Source organism: Mustela putorius, unplaced genomic scaffold, assembly GCF_011764305.1.
Source record: "Mustela putorius furo isolate JIRA1106 unplaced genomic scaffold, ASM1176430v1.1 tig00003850_pilon_pilon_pilon, whole genome shotgun sequence".
Lineage (NCBI taxonomy): Eukaryota > Metazoa > Chordata > Mammalia > Carnivora > Mustelidae > Mustela > Mustela putorius.
Genome location: NW_025422002.1, coordinates 18525739 through 18542559, shown reverse-complemented (window position 1 = coordinate 18542559; position 16821 = coordinate 18525739). Strand labels below are relative to the sequence as shown.

The following is a 16821-nucleotide window of genomic DNA, read 5'->3' as shown; positions in this document are numbered from 1 at the left end:
CTCCATGTACAAAGAAGCCCCACACCACCCACTCCCCTGGCCACCTGGGAGGGCTCATAGGGCATGGTTGGCCAACGGGAGGAAAGGCAAGGGCCTTCAGAGAGACCTACTGTGTTTCCACACACCAGGATCCTTCTTTGCCTTGTCACTGAGCCCAAACAGGGCAACAGACTCAGGCTCCAGCTACAAGGCTGAGGATGAACTCTGTTTTCAAGCCAAGAATAGAACTCATTAATTTAGTGAGTCTCAAGTGGAAGGTTTATTTCTTTAGTCTAGACACTGACTGTGGCAGAACCATTCCTGTCCCCATCCTTGCTCTGTGTCCTGACAGTGCCCACCTGCACTACAGGGCAGGCTCTCACACCTCCTTCCACCTGGGCTTGGCAGAAGGGAAACCCAGGAGGAGACAAAAGTGAGAGGAGTGAGGCTAGCACCTTGCTGGTCACCACAGGTAGGCTGCACCCTCCCTGCCAAGGCCCTAGCACCCAGGCAGCCCTGCCCACACAACCTCCCTTCTGGGATTCTCAAAACAGGCCTTAAGATGGTAACAGCTCCCAATTTCTGCCTGAGAGTACTGCATCCCCTTTTGTGTGTCCCCATAGCCTTTCTACTCCTTTGTCCCCCACTTTCTTTAAATTCCCCTCAAATGACCCACTTCGAGTGTGCTGTTTTCTGCAGGCCCTAAGAGATGCTATAGGGTGGGGCAGAATGGAAAACTATCAGTATGCACATGTTGGAGTAAGTGTTGTTTCAGGTAAGTGTATGTGTAAGAGAATACAATATGTGTGTACTAGGTCATGACATAAGAGGATTACGGTCAAAAGAGTCTGATAAACACAGGATATTCAAGGAAGAATTTCCCAACAGTGAGGTGTACACATATTTGAGAAGGTAGGGGCCATGCTATGGCTATTGTATGGAAGAGGAGGGAATGGCTTTATTTCCTCTTTGGGGCAGGGGGCAGAGTTTAACTCTGTTCCAGTCTCTGAAGCAGGCCCAGGCTTTTAGAATCCTCCTGACTCCTTCCCAGTTCTCCCTTCTGGGCCATTCTTGTAGGGAGACTGGAAAATGACTGCAACCCTTTTGCATCCAAGCAGAGGCCCACCCCCAGGCCAGAATCCCCAGATGCCAGGTGGGGGAGTAGATGGGAGAAGAGGCCATGGCGTGAGTAGAGAGGAGAAAAGGTAGGAGGGCACGCCAGGTCTGCTCACACTTCCGTCTGTCGGGTTGATGGTCTCATAGGTCTTGGCACCTTCAGCACCCACAAACATGCCCCCAATGAAGAGCTGGTGGGGCATTCGGAGGGTCAGCTTGTTCACTGCCTTTTCCACCTGGGAAGGGAGTTTTTGCAGGTGTTAGCTGCAGTGTGGACTCTTCACAAGGTGCATCAGTGATGGATACAAACCCACAGAGACACAGGAAACTCTCATAGTCAAAGAATAACCACTTGTGCACATACCACACACACACACACACACACACACACACACACACACTGCCAAGGGGACCAGGGCCCAAGGTTCCTCAGCCTTTTCAGATCCCTTTTGCTGAAACTGGTCCTGCTGCCTTCCTTGGTCCAGTGAGCTATTATGTGTACAGTGGTGGCAGCTGAGTGATAAGAAGAGATGGCACAGAATCTGAGGACAGACTGCTTGGGCTAGGACCCCAGTCCTGACATTTACCCGCTGTGTGACCTCAGGCTGGTGGCCTGGCCTCCACATGTAGGAAGTGCCAGCTGGTAGACAGATACCTATCACTCACCAGACATGATGCCAACTCCACTGCTCACTTCCCTATAGACCTGAAATTTCACACTGAATGCATTCTCTGGGTGTCATTCCTCTCCTGAAATTTGTTCACTTGTCCACAATCCCAAGGTGAACCTCATCCATCCTGGCCACCTGGCCACCTTCTTCATCTTTTGTTCTAAACAAACTATCCCAATGCTAAGTCCTATGGGGGCTGGTACCCTACCAAGATACCTCAGGATGATTTTTCAAGAATTTGCTTTAAAAATAAGTTTGTGGGGGACCTGGGTGGTTCAGTCGGTTAAACATCTGCTTTCAGCTCAGGTCATGATCCCAGCATCCAGGGACTGAGCCCCTTATCAGGCTCCTTGCTCAGTGGAGAGTCTGCTTCTCCCTCTCTCTCTGCTGTTCTCCCAGCTCATTCTCTCTCACTTTCTCTCTCTCAAATAAATAGAATCTTAAATATATATGTATATAAATTTGTAACTATGTTATTACACTTCCATATATACAGTTGAATGTATAGGATCACTTGTTTTGCTTATTAGAAAAATATTCCCAATCCCCCATTTCTCCCCTCAACCTCCCTCTCTCCCTCTCTTCTTTTCCCTCTTTTGGCATTGTCACAAAGGGAATTTAATGCAGGCAACTGGTGGTACAGGTCATGAAAGAGCTGAGAGGCCAGGAGTCAATCCAGAGATTGATCCAGAGATTGACCCAGAGACTGACAACACTTGAAGCCCCAGCCATTACTAGACTAGAAGGGCAAGGAAGTGATGGTACCAGAACTAGGGTCTAGAGATCCCCAGAGGAACTAGAGTTCTGACAGAGTGGTCTGGCAGGGGCTAGAGCCACAGCAGAGATGAGGCTACTATTGGGAAAAACCACCAAAGGAGAAGGAGGGTGAGAAGTATACTGTAGAAGTCTCTTCTTAATACCCTAGTCTCAGGGCTTCTGGGTGGCTTAGTCAGTTAAGCATCAAACTCTTAATTTCAGCACAGGTCATGATCTCAGGGTCATGAGATTGATCCCATGCTAGGTGTGAAGCCTGCTTAAGATTATTTCTCTCCTACTCCTTCTTCCTCTCCCCACCTTTCTTATGCTCAATTGCTCCTAAAATCAATCAAGTTTGTGGGGGACCTGGGTTTCAATCAATCCTGGGTTTCATGTCTTGAGGGTCAGAATTTGTCCTATAGATAACAATCTCCTCTGTTGTATTTTCCTAACTGTACTGGCATCCTCAGGGTATCCAGGGTTACCAGGGAGAGCCTAGGACACTGAAGGTGGGTTCTTAGGTGCCCTGGCTTCCTGATGTCCAGGTCACCCCCATGTGCCATTGTGTTTCCACATATGTGGGTGTCTGAGGGGTCTGCAGGGCCAAACCCATGTGGAGGAATACTCACATAGTCAATGATGCACTTGTTGTCTTTGTCGTCCCCTCGCAGCTTTCTCACTAATAGCTGGATAAAGTCCCCAAAGGTGGTTGCCATGTAAATATCTTCATTTTCTAATTCCAGTCCATCACACAGCTCCTTCACTTCCTCAACCAGTCTGGGAAAAAAGAAGATGGAAAAGTGAAAGAATGGGAAGAGGCTTGGCAGAACTGCATCACTGTAGTGGTAGAGGTCATGATGCCAAACACAGTTTCCCAGAACAGACTTTCATCTCAACACCAAAGTGTGAGTGTTAGTTTAGAACTGGGGTTGAGAGCCTAGTCCATGGATTCAGAAGGCCCTGGTTTCAGGTTCTGGTTCCATTACTTACTAATTAGTGACCCTGGGCAAGTGAAAAACTCTTCTGCACCTTAGTTTCTTTGCTGTACTACTGGAACAGTAATAACTCTTCCACCAGTTTCTTTTTTTTTTTTTTTTTTATTTCTTTTCAGCGTAACACAATTCATTGTTTATGCACCACACCCAGTGCTCCATGCAATATGTACCCTCCATAGTACCCACCACCTGGCTCCCCCAACCTCCCACCCCCCAACCCTTTCAAAACCCTCAGATTGTTTTTCAGAGTCCATAGTCTTTCATGATTCATCTCCCCTTCCAGTTTCCCTCAACTCTCTTCTCCTCTCCATCTCTCTATGTCCTCCATGTTATTTGTTATGCTCCACAAATAAGTGAAACCATATGATAATTGACTCTCTCTGCTTGACTTATTTCACTCAGCAGAATCTCTTCCAGTCCCATCCATGTTGATAAAAAAAGTTGGGTATTCATCCTTTCTGATGAATGGAGGTATAATACTCCATAGTGTATATGGACCATATCTTCCTTATCCATTCGTCTGTTGAAGGGCATCATGGTTCTTTCCACAGTTGGGTGGACTGTGGCCATTGCTGCTATAAACATTGGGATTCAGATGGCCCTTCTTTTCACTACATCTGTATCTTTGGGGTAAATACCCAGTAGTGCAATGGCAGGGTCATAGGGAAGTTCTATGGAATCCATCAGGTCCTGGGCTCTTGTTTTTTGGGAGGTTTTTGGTCACTGCTTCAATCTCATTACTAGGTATTGGTCTATTCAGGTTGTCAATTTCTTCCTGGTTTGATTTTGGGAGTTTATAGTTTTCCAAGAATGAATCCATTTCGTCTAGGTTGCTTAACTTATTGGCATATAACTGTTGATAATAACTTCTGATGATCGTTTCTATTTCCTTGGTGTTAATTGTGATCTCTCCCTTTTCATTCATAATGTCATTAATTTGAGCTTTATCTCTTTTCTTTTGGATAAGTGTGGCCAATAGTTTCTCAATCTTATTGATTCTTTCAAAAAACCAACTTCTAGTTTCATTGATATGTTCTAATGTATCTTTAGTTTCTATCTCATTGATCTCTGCTCTAATCTTGATTATTTCCCTTCTTGTGTGTGGAGTTGGCTTAATTTGTTATTGATTCTCCAGTCCTTTAAGGCGTAGAGACAGCTGGTGTGTTCTGGATTTTTCAATTTTTTTGAGGGAGGCTTGGATGGCTATGTATTTCCCCCCTTAGGACCACCTTTGTTGTATCCCATAGGTTTTGGGCTAAAATGTCTTCATTCTCATTGGTTTCCATGAATTGTTTAGATTCTTTTTTGATCTCCTGGTTGATCCAAGCATTCTTAATCAAGGGGATCTTTAGTTTCCAGGAGTTTGAGTTCCTTCAGAACTTTTCCTTGTGATTGAGCTCCAGTTTCAAAGCATTGTAATCCGAGAATATGCAGGGAATAATCTCAGTCTTTTGGTATCAGTTGAACCCTGATTTGTGACCCAGTATGTGTTCTATTCTGGAGAAGGTTCCATGTGCACTTGAGAAGAATGAGTACTCCGTTGTTTTAGGGTGGAATGTTCTGTATATATCTATGAGGTCCATCTGGTCCATATGTGTCACTCAATGCTCTTATTTCTTTATTGATTTTCTGCTTTGATGATCTGTCTATTACTGAAAGAGGCATGTTAACATCTCCTCGTATTAATGTATTCAAATCAATATGACTCTTTATCTTCATTAATAGCTTTCTTATGTAATTGGCTGCTCCCATATTGGGGCCATAGATATTTACAATTGTTAGATCATCTTGGTCTTCCACCAGTTTCTAATGAGTAAATGATATAATCCACATGTTGATAATAATAATCAATATGAGATTAATAACTCTTTGAAAGACATTGTTAAAGGATAAACAAAGGGAAAAAAAAACAGGTGTGCCTGGGTGGCTCAGTGGGTTAAGCCTCTGCCTTTAGCTCAGGTCATGGTCTCAAGGTCCTGGAATCATGCCCTGCATCAGGCTCTCTGCTCAGCAGGGAGCCTGCATCCATCTCTCTCTGTCTGCCTCTCTGTTCACTTGTGATCTCTCTCTCTGTCAAATAAATAAAATCTTTAAAACAAATTAAAAAAAAATCCAAGGGAAAACAGGCAAAAGGCTGAACAGATGTTTCTCCAAAGAGAAAATAAAGATGGCAAAACCCATATGAAAATGCGTTCAACATCACTAGGTGTTAGGGAAATGAAAATTAAAAGGACAATGAACTATGTCTAAATACATACCAGAATATTTAAAATTAAATTCTGACCTCAGGGGAAGGAGCTAAGACGGCAGAGGAGTAGGGGGACCCTAAGTTTGTCTTGCCCTTTGGCTAGGTAGTTATCAAATCATTCTGAACATCTGTGAAAGCAACTGGAGATCTGAGAAAAGAAATGCTGCAGCTCTGTAAGTATAAAAGTAGCCACTTTTTGGAAGGTAGAGGTACAGAGAGTTGATGTGGGGATAGAGTGGAGGGGAGGGAGCCTGCTTAAGGAGAGTTGATGTGGGGATAGAGTGGAGGGGAGGGAGCCTGCTTAAGGAGGCTACTGCAAAGTGTTATAAGTAGCAGAGAGTAAAATCAGAGCTAGAATTCTGCTACAATGGGATATGTCCCTGGCTTAAAGGAGCTCAGGTGGTGAAGCATCTCAAAATTCCAGGTGGGATAGGATGGTCTAAGGATCCCCAGAGTCATAAGAAGAACAGGGGCACCTGTGTGCAGCAGAGTTCCCAGGCACAAAAGTGGGGAAGCCAGATGAAAATAGTGACTTTAGGTGCCAGCTTTCTGTGCTGTGTTGCCAAAAACTATGAATTGCTATGTGATCATGTGACCATATTCCTGGCAGGGGTCCATTAAAGGCAGAAGTGTGGTTAGACACCCTTCTATCTCCTGGGAGGAACAGTTCAGGTCTATGCTGCAGGAGTCTGTAAAACTTGGAGCTTTGAAATTCAGTCGCATGCCTGAGATAAAAATGCTCAGTCATAGGCCTCATGGACACAGAGTGTGGACTGAAATCAGAGACAAAAGAGTGACTGACTGCTTTTCTGTGAGGGCTCACTGAAGAGTAAGGGATGTGAACTTTGAGCTTCTTTCTTATTTTGGGATCTAATTTCTTTTAACAAGCACACCAAAACACACTCAGGATCTAGTTTGTTGTTTTGGTTTTTGTCTGTTTTTGTTTTTATTTTGTTTCTTATTTTTCTTTTGTCATTGTTTCCCTTTCTTTCTTCCTTTCATTTCAAGGCTAGATGACAACAGAGAGAAATTCACCCCAAAGGAGGTAATACTTATTGCCACGGATTTAATCAATATGACTATAAGGAAGATGTCTGAATTATAATTTAAAATGACAATTATAAAGATACTAGCTGGGATTGAAAAAACTAGAGAATCGTTTTACTGCAGAGACAAAAGAATTAAAATCTAGTCAGGCCAAAATTAAAAATGCTATTACTGAGATGCGTCCCAAATGGAGTCTACAAAAATGAGGATGAATGAAACAAAAGACAGAATCAGTGATTTAGAAGGTTAAAATGATGAAAAATAAGGAAGCTTAAAAAAAGAGAGAACTAAAACTCTTAGATTATGAAGGGAGACTTAAAGAACACAGTGATCCCGGGCGCCTGGGTGGCTCAGTGGGTTAAGCCGCTGCCTTTGGCTCAGGTCATGATCTCAGGGTCCTGGGATCGAGTCCTGCATCGGGCTCTCTGCTCAGCAGGGAGCCTGCTTCCCTCTCTCTCTCTCTGCCTGCCTCTCCATCTACTTGTGATTTCTATTTCAGAGATAAAGAGAAAATCCTGAAAGCAGCTCAAGGGAAAAGAGGTCCTTAACCTACAAAGGTAGACACAAAGGCTGGTAGTAGACCTGTCCACAGAGACCTGGCAGACTAGAAAGGACTGGCATGATATATTCAATGTGCTAAATGGGAAAAATATGCAGCCAGGAATACTTTATCCAACACAGCTGTCATTCAGACTAGAAAGAGAGATAACTAGTTTCCAAGACAACAAACCTAAAGGAATCTGTGAATACAAAACCAGCTCTGCAAGAAGTATTAAAGGGATCCTTTGAATGAAGGCAGAGGCCAAAAGTAACAAAGATCAGAAAGAAACAGAGACAATCTATGGAACATCAGTTTTACAGGTAATACAATGGCACTAAATTCATATCTTTCAATAATTACTCTGAATGTAAATGGACCAATACTCCAATGAAAAGCCATAGGGTATCACAATGGACAAAACAAACAAACAAACAAACAAACAAAAACCCAAACTCACTGATACACTGCTTCCAAGAAACTCGTTTTTATACTCAAGAAACCACCAGATTGAAAGTGAGGAGGCAGAGCCATTGAACATGCTAATAGAAATTAAAAGAAAGATGGAGTAGCAATCCTTACATCAGACGAAATATAACTGTTTGTTATATCAAACAAACAACTTGGTCGATTTTAAACCAAAGACTGTAATAAAAGATGAAGAAGGACACTGTGTCATAATTTAAGGGTCTATCCAACAAGATAAGCTAACAATTATAACAATTTATGCCCCTAATGTGGGAAGAGCAAAATATATAAATCCAATAACAAAATTTAAAAAACTCAGTGATGATAATGATACACGAATAGTAGGGGATTTTAACACCCCACTCACAGCCATGGACAGGTCATCTAAGCAAAATTACAAGGAAACAAGGACTTTGATTGACATAATGTACCAGATGGACTTAACAGTTACATTCAGAGCATTTCATTCTAAAGCAATGGAATATGCACTCTTCTCCAATGCACATTGAATGTTCTCCAGAAGAGATCACATACTAGGTCACAAATCAGGCCTCAACTGGTAATAATAATAATAATAAATAAGAGCATACAATGTATATTTTCAAACCACAATGCTATCATGTGAAGTCAACCACAAGAAAAAATTTGGAAGGAAACCACAAATATATGGAGGCTAAAGAAGATCCTACTGAAGAATGAATGGGTCAACCAGGAAATTAAAGAATTTCTTTTAAAATTCATGGAAACAAATGAAAATGAAAACAAGGAACACTTGAGATGCAGCAAAGGTGGTCCTAAAAGGGAAGTAAATACCAGTACAGTCATTCCTCAAGAAGCAAGAAAAGGGGCGCCTGGGTGGCTCAGTGGGTTAAGCCGCTGCCTTTGGCTCAGGTCATGATCTCAGGGTCCTGGGATCGAGTCCTGCGTCGGGCTCTCTGCTCAGCAGGGAGCCTGCTTCCCTCTCTCTCTCTCTGCCTGCCTCTCCGACTACTTGTGATTTCTCTCTGTCAAATAAATAAATAAAATCTTAAAAAAAAAAAAGAAGCAAGAAAAGTCTCAAATACATAACCTAATCTTAAACCTAAAAGAGTTGGAGAAAGAACAGCAAATAAAGCCTAAATCCACCAGTAGAAGAGATATAATAAAGATTAGAGCAGAAATCAAAGACACAAGACACAGAAATCAAAAGAACAGTAGAACAGATCAATGAAACTAAAAGCTGGTTCTTTGAAAGAATTAAAAAGATTGATAAACCTGCAGCCAGGCTCATCAAAAAGAAGAGAAATGATCCAAATAAATTAAATGATGAATGAAAGAGGAGAGATCGCAACCAACAGCAAAGAAAATACAATAACAAGAAAATACTATGAGCAATTAATGCCAACAAATCAGGGAATCTGGGAGAAACAGATAAGTTCCAAGAAACACATAAATTATCAAAACTCAAACAGGAAAAAATAGAAAACCTGAACAGACCTATAACTTGCATAGAAATTGAATCAGTAATCAAAAATTTCCCAAGAAACAAGAGTCCAGGGCCAGATGGTTTCCCACCCAGGGGAATTCTTTTTTTTTTTTTTTAAGATTTAATTTATTTATTTGACAGAGAAAGATATCACAAGTAGACAGAGAGGCAGGCAGAGAGAGCAGGAAGCAGGATCCGTGCCGAGCAGAGAAGGCAGAGGCTTAACCCACTGAGCCACCCAGGCGCCCCTTCCAGGGGAATTTCACCAAACGTTTAAAGAAGAGTTATTACCTACTCTCCAGAAACTGTTTCAAAAGATAGAAATTGAAAGAAAACTTCCAAACTCATTCTATGAGGCCAAAACTACATTGATCCCCAAACCAGACAAAGACCCCATCAGAAAGGAGAATTAGAGACTAATATCCCTGATGAACGTGGTTGTCAACATTCTCGCCAACAAACTAGCTAATAGGATCTAACAGTGCATTAAAAGGATTATTCACCATGACAAAGTGGGATTTATTCCTGGACTCCAAGATGGGTCAACATTCACAAATTAATCAGTGTGATACATCGCATTAATAAAAGGGACAAGAACCATACAATCCTCTCCATCGATGCAGAAGAAGCATTTGACATATAATGCAACATCTTTTCTTGATTAAAACTCTCCACAGTGTAGGGATAGAAGGAACATACCTCAATATCATAAAAGCCCACAGCCAATATTATCTTCAACAGGGAAAACCTGAGAGCTTTTCCCTTAAAGTCAGGAATACAACAGGGATGTCCATTTTTACCACTTTTGTTCAACATACTATACTAGAAGTCCTAGCCTCAGCAATCAGACAACAAAAAGAAATAAAGGCATTCAAATTGGCAAAGAAGTCAAACTCTTTCTCTTTGCAGATGGCATGATACATTGTGTGGAAAACCCAAAAGATTCCACCCCAAAATTGCTAGCACTTATACAGCAATTCAGCAGTGTGGCAGGATAAAAAATCAATGCACAGAAATCAGTTGTATTTCTTTACATTAAGACAAGAGAAAGGAAATAAGGAATTGATCCCATTTACAATAGCACGCAAAATAATAAGACATCTAGGAATAAACCTAACCAAAGAGGTAAAGGATCTCTACTATGAAAACTGTAGAATACTTACAAAAGAAATTGAGGAAGACACAAAGAAAAGGAAAAATGTTCCATGCTCATGGATTGGAAGAATAAATATTATTAAAATGTCTATGCTACCCAGAGCAATCTCACATTCAATGCAATCCCTATCAAAATACCATCAACATTTTTCACAGACCTGGACCAAATAATCCTAAAATTTGTATGGAACCCCAAATAGTCAAAGGAATGTTGAAAAACAAAAACCAAAGAAAACCAAAGCCACAATGCCAGATTTCAGCCTATAATACAAAGGTGTAATCATCAAGACAGTATGCTATTGACACAAAAACAGACACATAGATAATGGAACAGAATAGAGAACTCAGAAATGAACCCTCAACTCGATGGTCAACTAAACTTTGGCAAATCAGGAGAGAGTATCCAATGGAAAAAAGACAGTCTCTTCAACAAATGGTGCTGGGATAATTGGACAGCCACATGCAAAAGAATAAAACTAGAGCACTTTCTTACACCATCAACAAAAATAAATTCAAAATGTGTGAAAGATTTAAAGGTGAGATAAGAACCCATGAAAATACTAGAGTAGGGGCAAGTGGGTGGCTCAAGTTGTTGACATCTTCCTTTGGCTCAGGTCATTATCCCAGGGTCCTGGGACTGAACCCTGCTTTGGGCTCCCTGCTCACAGGAAGCCTGCTTCTCCCTCCCCCCCCCTCACGCTTTCTCTTGCTACACCTCTCTCTCTCTCCCTCTCTCTCTGCCCCCCCCATAGATAGATAGATAGATAGATAGATAAAATCTTTTCTTTTTAAAGATTTTGTTTATTTTATTTATTTTTTTTATTAATTTTTTTATAAACATATATTTTTATCCCCAGGGGTACAGGTCTGTGAATCACCAGGTTTACACACTTCACAGCACTCACCAAAGCACATACCCTCCCCAATGTCCATAATCCCACCCCCTTCTCCCAAACCCCTCCCCCCAGCAACCCTCAGTTTGTTTTGTAAGATTAAGAGTCACTTATGGTTTGTCTCCCTCCCAATTCCATCTTGTTTCATTGATTCTTCTTCTACCCACTTAAGCCCCCATGTTGCATCACCACTTCCTCATATCAGGGAGATCATATGAGAGTTGTCTTTCTCTGCTTGACTTATTTCGCTAAGCATGATACGCTCTAGTTCCATCCATGTTGTTGCAAATGGCAAGATTTCATTTCTTTTGATGGCTGCATAGTATTCCATTGTGTATATATACCACAACTTCTTGATCCATTCATCTGTTGATGGACATCTAGGTTCTTTCCATAGTTTGGCTATTGTGGACATTGCTGCTATAAACATTCGGGTGCACGTGCCCCTTTGGATCACTACGTTTGTATCTTTAGGGTAAAACCTCTCTCTCCCTCTCTCTCTGCACCCCCCCATAGATAGATAAAATCTTTTAAAAAAAATTCTAGAGAAGAGCATAGGCAGCAACTTCTTTGACCTCAGCCACAGCAACTTCTTACTAGACAGGTCTCCAAATATGAGGGAAACAGAAGCAAAAATGAACTATTGGAACTTAATCAGGATAAAAAGCTTTTGCACAGCAAAGGAAACAGTTAACAAAACTAAATGGCAACCTACGAAATGGGAGAATATATTTGTAAATGAGGAGGGGCTAGTATCCAAGGCACCTGGGTGGCTTAGTTGGTTGGATAAGCATCTGCCTTCAGCTCAGGTCATCACCCCAGGGTCCTGGGATCATGCCCCACATCAGACTCCCTGTTCAGCAGGGAGTCTGCTTCTCCCTCTCTTTCTGCCCCTCCTCTTGTGCTCTCTCATGCTCTCTCTCTCTCGTGAGTTAAAAGAAAAAATCTTTATTCAAAAAAAGGGGCTAGTATCCAAAATCTATAAAGAACTTTTCAAACTCAGCACCCCCCAAAAAACCCCAAAAATCTAAAGCAATGGGCAGAAGACACAAATAGACATTTCTGCAAAGAAGACATACAAAAGGCCAACAGACACATGAAAAAATGTGCAAAATCATTCGGCATCAAGGAAATATAATTCCAAACCACAATGCGATACCTCCTCACACAGGTCAAAATGGCTACAATTAAGTCAGGAAACAACAGATGTTGGTGAAGATGCAGAGAAAGGAAAATGCAAACTTTTGGTGGAAATGTAAACTGGTCCAGCCCTCTGGAAAACAGTATGGAGGTTCCTCAGAAAGTTAAAAATAGAATTACCCTGTGACCCAGCAATTGCATTACAATGTATTTATCCAAAGGATACAAACACAGTGATATGAAGCATATGCACCCTAAGGTTTATAGCAGCACTGCCCAAAATTGCCAAAATATGGAAAGAGTCTGGATGTCCATTGATAGATGAATGGATAATGAAGATATAGTATATGTACGTGCACACTCACACAGAAAAAGAGAGAGAGAGAGGAATATTACTCAGCCATTAAAAAGGATGAAATCTTGCCATTTGCAATGTAGATGGAACTAGAGGGTATTATGCTAAATGTAAGGAGTCAGTCAGAGAAAGACAAATACCATATGATTTCACTCATATGTGTATTTTTTAATTTAAAATCAAGTAATTAACATATAGTGTAGTATTAGTTTCACAGGTAGAGTTTAGTGATTCATCAATCTTATATAATACCCAGTGCTCAGTACATTGCATGTCCTCCTTAATGTCCATCATCCAGTTACTCCATTCCCCAACACTGCTCCCCTTCCTTCCCTTACAATCCTCTACTTTGCTTCTTAAGTCATATATGGAATTTAAGAAACAAAACAGAAGAACATATGGGAAGGACAGAAAAAATAAGATTAAAAACAGAGTGGTAGCGAAACCATAGAGATTCCTCACTCTAGAAAACAAACTGAGAGTTGCTGGCGGGGAGGTTGGTGGAGGGATGGAGTAACCTACCTAAGGAGGGCACTTAGGCACTGGGTGTTATATGCAACAACTGAAGAAACACTAAATTCTACCCCTGAAACTAGTAATACAGTCAATGTATGCTAACTAAGCTGAATTTAAATACAAAATGTGAAAAAAAAATTAAATTGAATTAAACCAATTCTGACCATACCAATTACTAGTGAATATGTAGAGCAACTGAACTCATATACTGCTGGTGGGGTTGTTTAAAATAGTACTTTGGAAACCACTTTGGACAGCAGTTGACAGTTCCTTTTTAAAAGATCTTATTTATTTATTTATTTATTTATTTGTTAGACACAGAGAGAGCACGCTTGAGCACAAGCAGGTGGAGTGTCAGGCAGAGCCAAAGAGAGAAACAGGCTCCCCTCTGAGCAAGGAGCTGATGCGGGACTGGATCCCAGGTCCCTGGGATCAGGGCCTGAACCAAAGGCAGTGGCTTAACTGACTGAGCCACCCAGGGGTCCCCGGTTGGCAGTTTCTTAAAAATTAAACATGTACTTCCCATTTCACTTTTAGGTATTTACTCAAGATAAATAAAAACCTACATATAGACAGAAGATGGTAGAGCTGAAGCTCCAAAGATCCATCCCTCTACCTAAACAACTACTGAACTGGCAGAATCACCCACATCAAATGTTCTGGAACTCTGGAGTCTAGTCAAACACTTGCAACATCCAGGAAAGAACATAATGAAGAGGCTGTACACATCAATAATTTCAACCTTTCATGATGTATTAGTCCCCACCCTTGTGGCAGGAGGCAGTGGGGGAAGCTGGCCTTGTTCCTGGTGCAGCTCTCTGAGCCAGGGTAGACAATAAGGACCTTGTCTTCTGTATATGTGTATTGTGTGATCTGAGTGTTGATGCTCCTTTTGATCACTGAGGGGCCAGCAAAAATGCTGGCAGCCACAGCTTTTAACCCTACTGACTGAGGCTGTACTCTTTCCTCTCTTTTGGGACTCAGACATTTAAGAAAATCTTTGGCCACTGGCTGACCAGAGATAACAGAACAGAAACTTTAATTTCTAAATACAATAAAGAATACATACACACTTTGTGAAAGAGAAAGAAAGACAAAGAAAGAAAGAGGAGGGAGGGAGGGAGGGAGAAAGGAAGGAAAAAGAAAGAAAAAAGAGAAAGAAAGAAAGAAAGAGAGGGAGAAAGAGTGGAAAGAGGAAAAGTCACAAATGGATGAATTGTGGCAAGATGATGGAGAAGGAGGAGACCCTGTTCCAGCAGGTCCTCTAAAGTGAGCTGATTATGTACCAGAACACTCTGAATACCCATGAAATCAGCTGAGATGTAGGATTATACACTTCTGGATCTCTACAGGGGCAAAAGATGCCAGCAGTGAGTTAAAGCAGTGGAGTTTGAATGCTTGGACTGATATCTGAGGATAAGCAGAAGGGGGAGGGAGCCACCAGAAGCAATATATTGGAAAGTAATACTCTAATGGGAGAGTGCCCTGTGGATGGGGACCAGCATTAACTTGGAGTTTGATTAAAAGCACTCAAAAAGAGCAAAAGATCTTAAGGGGAAATTGGTGGAATCAGGTGGTTACAGGCAAGGGCTTAAGCCAAAGGACCCAGGACGCAGCTGCTGGTGCCATGCCAGGGAGTGCAGCAAAGCCTCTAGGCCGTGGTCCCTGAGCCACCATGTGTGAGAGAGTATGGGTGCACGCCAGCTGGTGCTCTCTAGACCCACAGCCCTTTACACTCTGTACATGCACTGCTCAACTGGAGTCTGAGTCACGCTCCACACCCTTCCCTCAGAGAGGTCCCTGCAGGGACTAGCCAGTGCTCTCTAGGACCAGAAAGAGTCTGAACACTCCCAGCTCAGGCAGGCCTGCAAATCTCAGTGCTGGTTATCTCTGGTTGGGGTCTCTTGGGCAGTCTGGACCTGCCCAGACAACAGCCAGGCAAAGACAGCCACTGGAAGAGGGCTCTCTGAACCAATATTGCTCACATTTTAATAGCATCGTGGTACAGAGACAAGCGGGAGCTCCAGCGACCCCTGAGATGGTGACTGGGGACGTGCTCTGCTGGTGGGAGGGAGGTGACAGAAGGGGAGTCTGTGTGCTCTGGAACACCCAGAGGGGCACAGACTGAGGCTTCTCTCTGAGACAAAAGTTTGGGTGCATTTTGCTTTCTTCTAAGAAGAAGAAAGGTTCTTCCTCCGAAGAACCACCAAAAGCCCATGGGGAGGGGGGTGGATAGGACACTCCAGAGAACAAAAGCCTGAAAAACCTGTTTCCTCAGAGCCCAGCCCCTTAATAGGTGGCAGGAGGACTTAACCCAAGCAAGACTGCCTGAAAAACAATGCAGCAGGCCCCTCCCCCAGAAAGCCAGCCTAGAAAAAAACTACAGGACAACCATCACAGGGTCCCATAAAACTGTAAAACCCCAATATTAGGGAAAAGGAAGATATTAAGCTCCCAGTATTGCCCTAAAACCTGTATACTTCATAGATACAACTTTTTAAAAAATTCATTCCCACTAGTCTCATTCTTTTTAATTGCTTTTAAATTTCTTAACCTATTTACCATCACAACGAGAGGTTCAATACAACAAACTCCATAATAACCTTTTAAACTTTAACTTTTTTGATACATATACCTGTGTTTTTCTTTTGCTTTTCTATTTTTTTAAATATTTATAAAGAGATAAGCTTCAAGGAAAAGTCACAAATGGATGACTCCAACCCTCCACAAGCAAGATCACTGAGGAATGAAACAATTACATTTTCAGAATTACTACAACATAACACTCAAAATGTTCAGTTTTGGTCAAAAAATGTAAAACACAGAAACAGACAAATATAGCTGATTTACAGGAAATATAAAAGAATTTGGAAGAAATTATTCTCTAGGCAGGCCAGATATTAGAATTATTCATCGATGTTAAGTCAACTGTCTTAAATACGTACAATGATTTAAAGGAAACCTTGGACAAAGAACTAAAGGAAATCAGGAAAATTATGCATGAAAAAATGAGAATATCAATAAAGACATAGAAATTTTATAAATTAACCAAAGAAATTCTCAAGCGGACAAGTACAATAACTATAACTGATGAAGTTCTAGAACCTAGGTGAGGTTTGGTGGGCTGAGGTCCGGAGCCGTCAAGTTTCTGGGTCTTATTGCCATTCCGGCCAGGGTACTAGCTTACAGCCAAAAGGCAGACGCTCTCCTCCCCGTGGAGTAGCCACGGGCTAGAGGATTACAGCCTGAGCAATTGACATGCAAGTGTTCCAATAAGCCCATACTCCTTGAAAAAGCCCCTGAAATCAGAGTAAATGGAGAGAAAGTACTCACCAATTTTGCACCGAAGCTCAGAGTCCAAATGTAAAGACTCACAGCCCCACGTTGGGCGCCATATGATGAAGTTCTAGAACCTAGGTGAGGTTTGGTGGGCTGAGGTCCGGAGCTGATGACCAAGAAAGAATTCTTGAGACATCTTT

The 16821-nt window shown here is 41.9% G+C and overlaps 1 protein-coding gene across 3 annotated transcripts in view; it reads right to left on the bottom strand.

Annotated features, from left to right (window-relative positions):
• ALDH1L1 (aldehyde dehydrogenase 1 family member L1) overlaps nt 1–16821 on the bottom strand; it is a 126927-nt gene that overhangs the window by 44687 nt on the left and 65419 nt on the right. For all 3 annotated transcript variants that reach the window (XM_004781502.3, XM_013050491.2, XM_045063410.1), the window contains 2 exons: nt 3152–3299; nt 1212–1331 (listed from right to left, as the gene is read on the bottom strand). In XM_004781502.3, coding sequence (XP_004781559.1) covers nt 1212–1331; nt 3152–3299 — 268 coding nt within the window. The remainder of the gene's footprint in view (nt 1–1211; nt 1332–3151; nt 3300–16821) is intronic.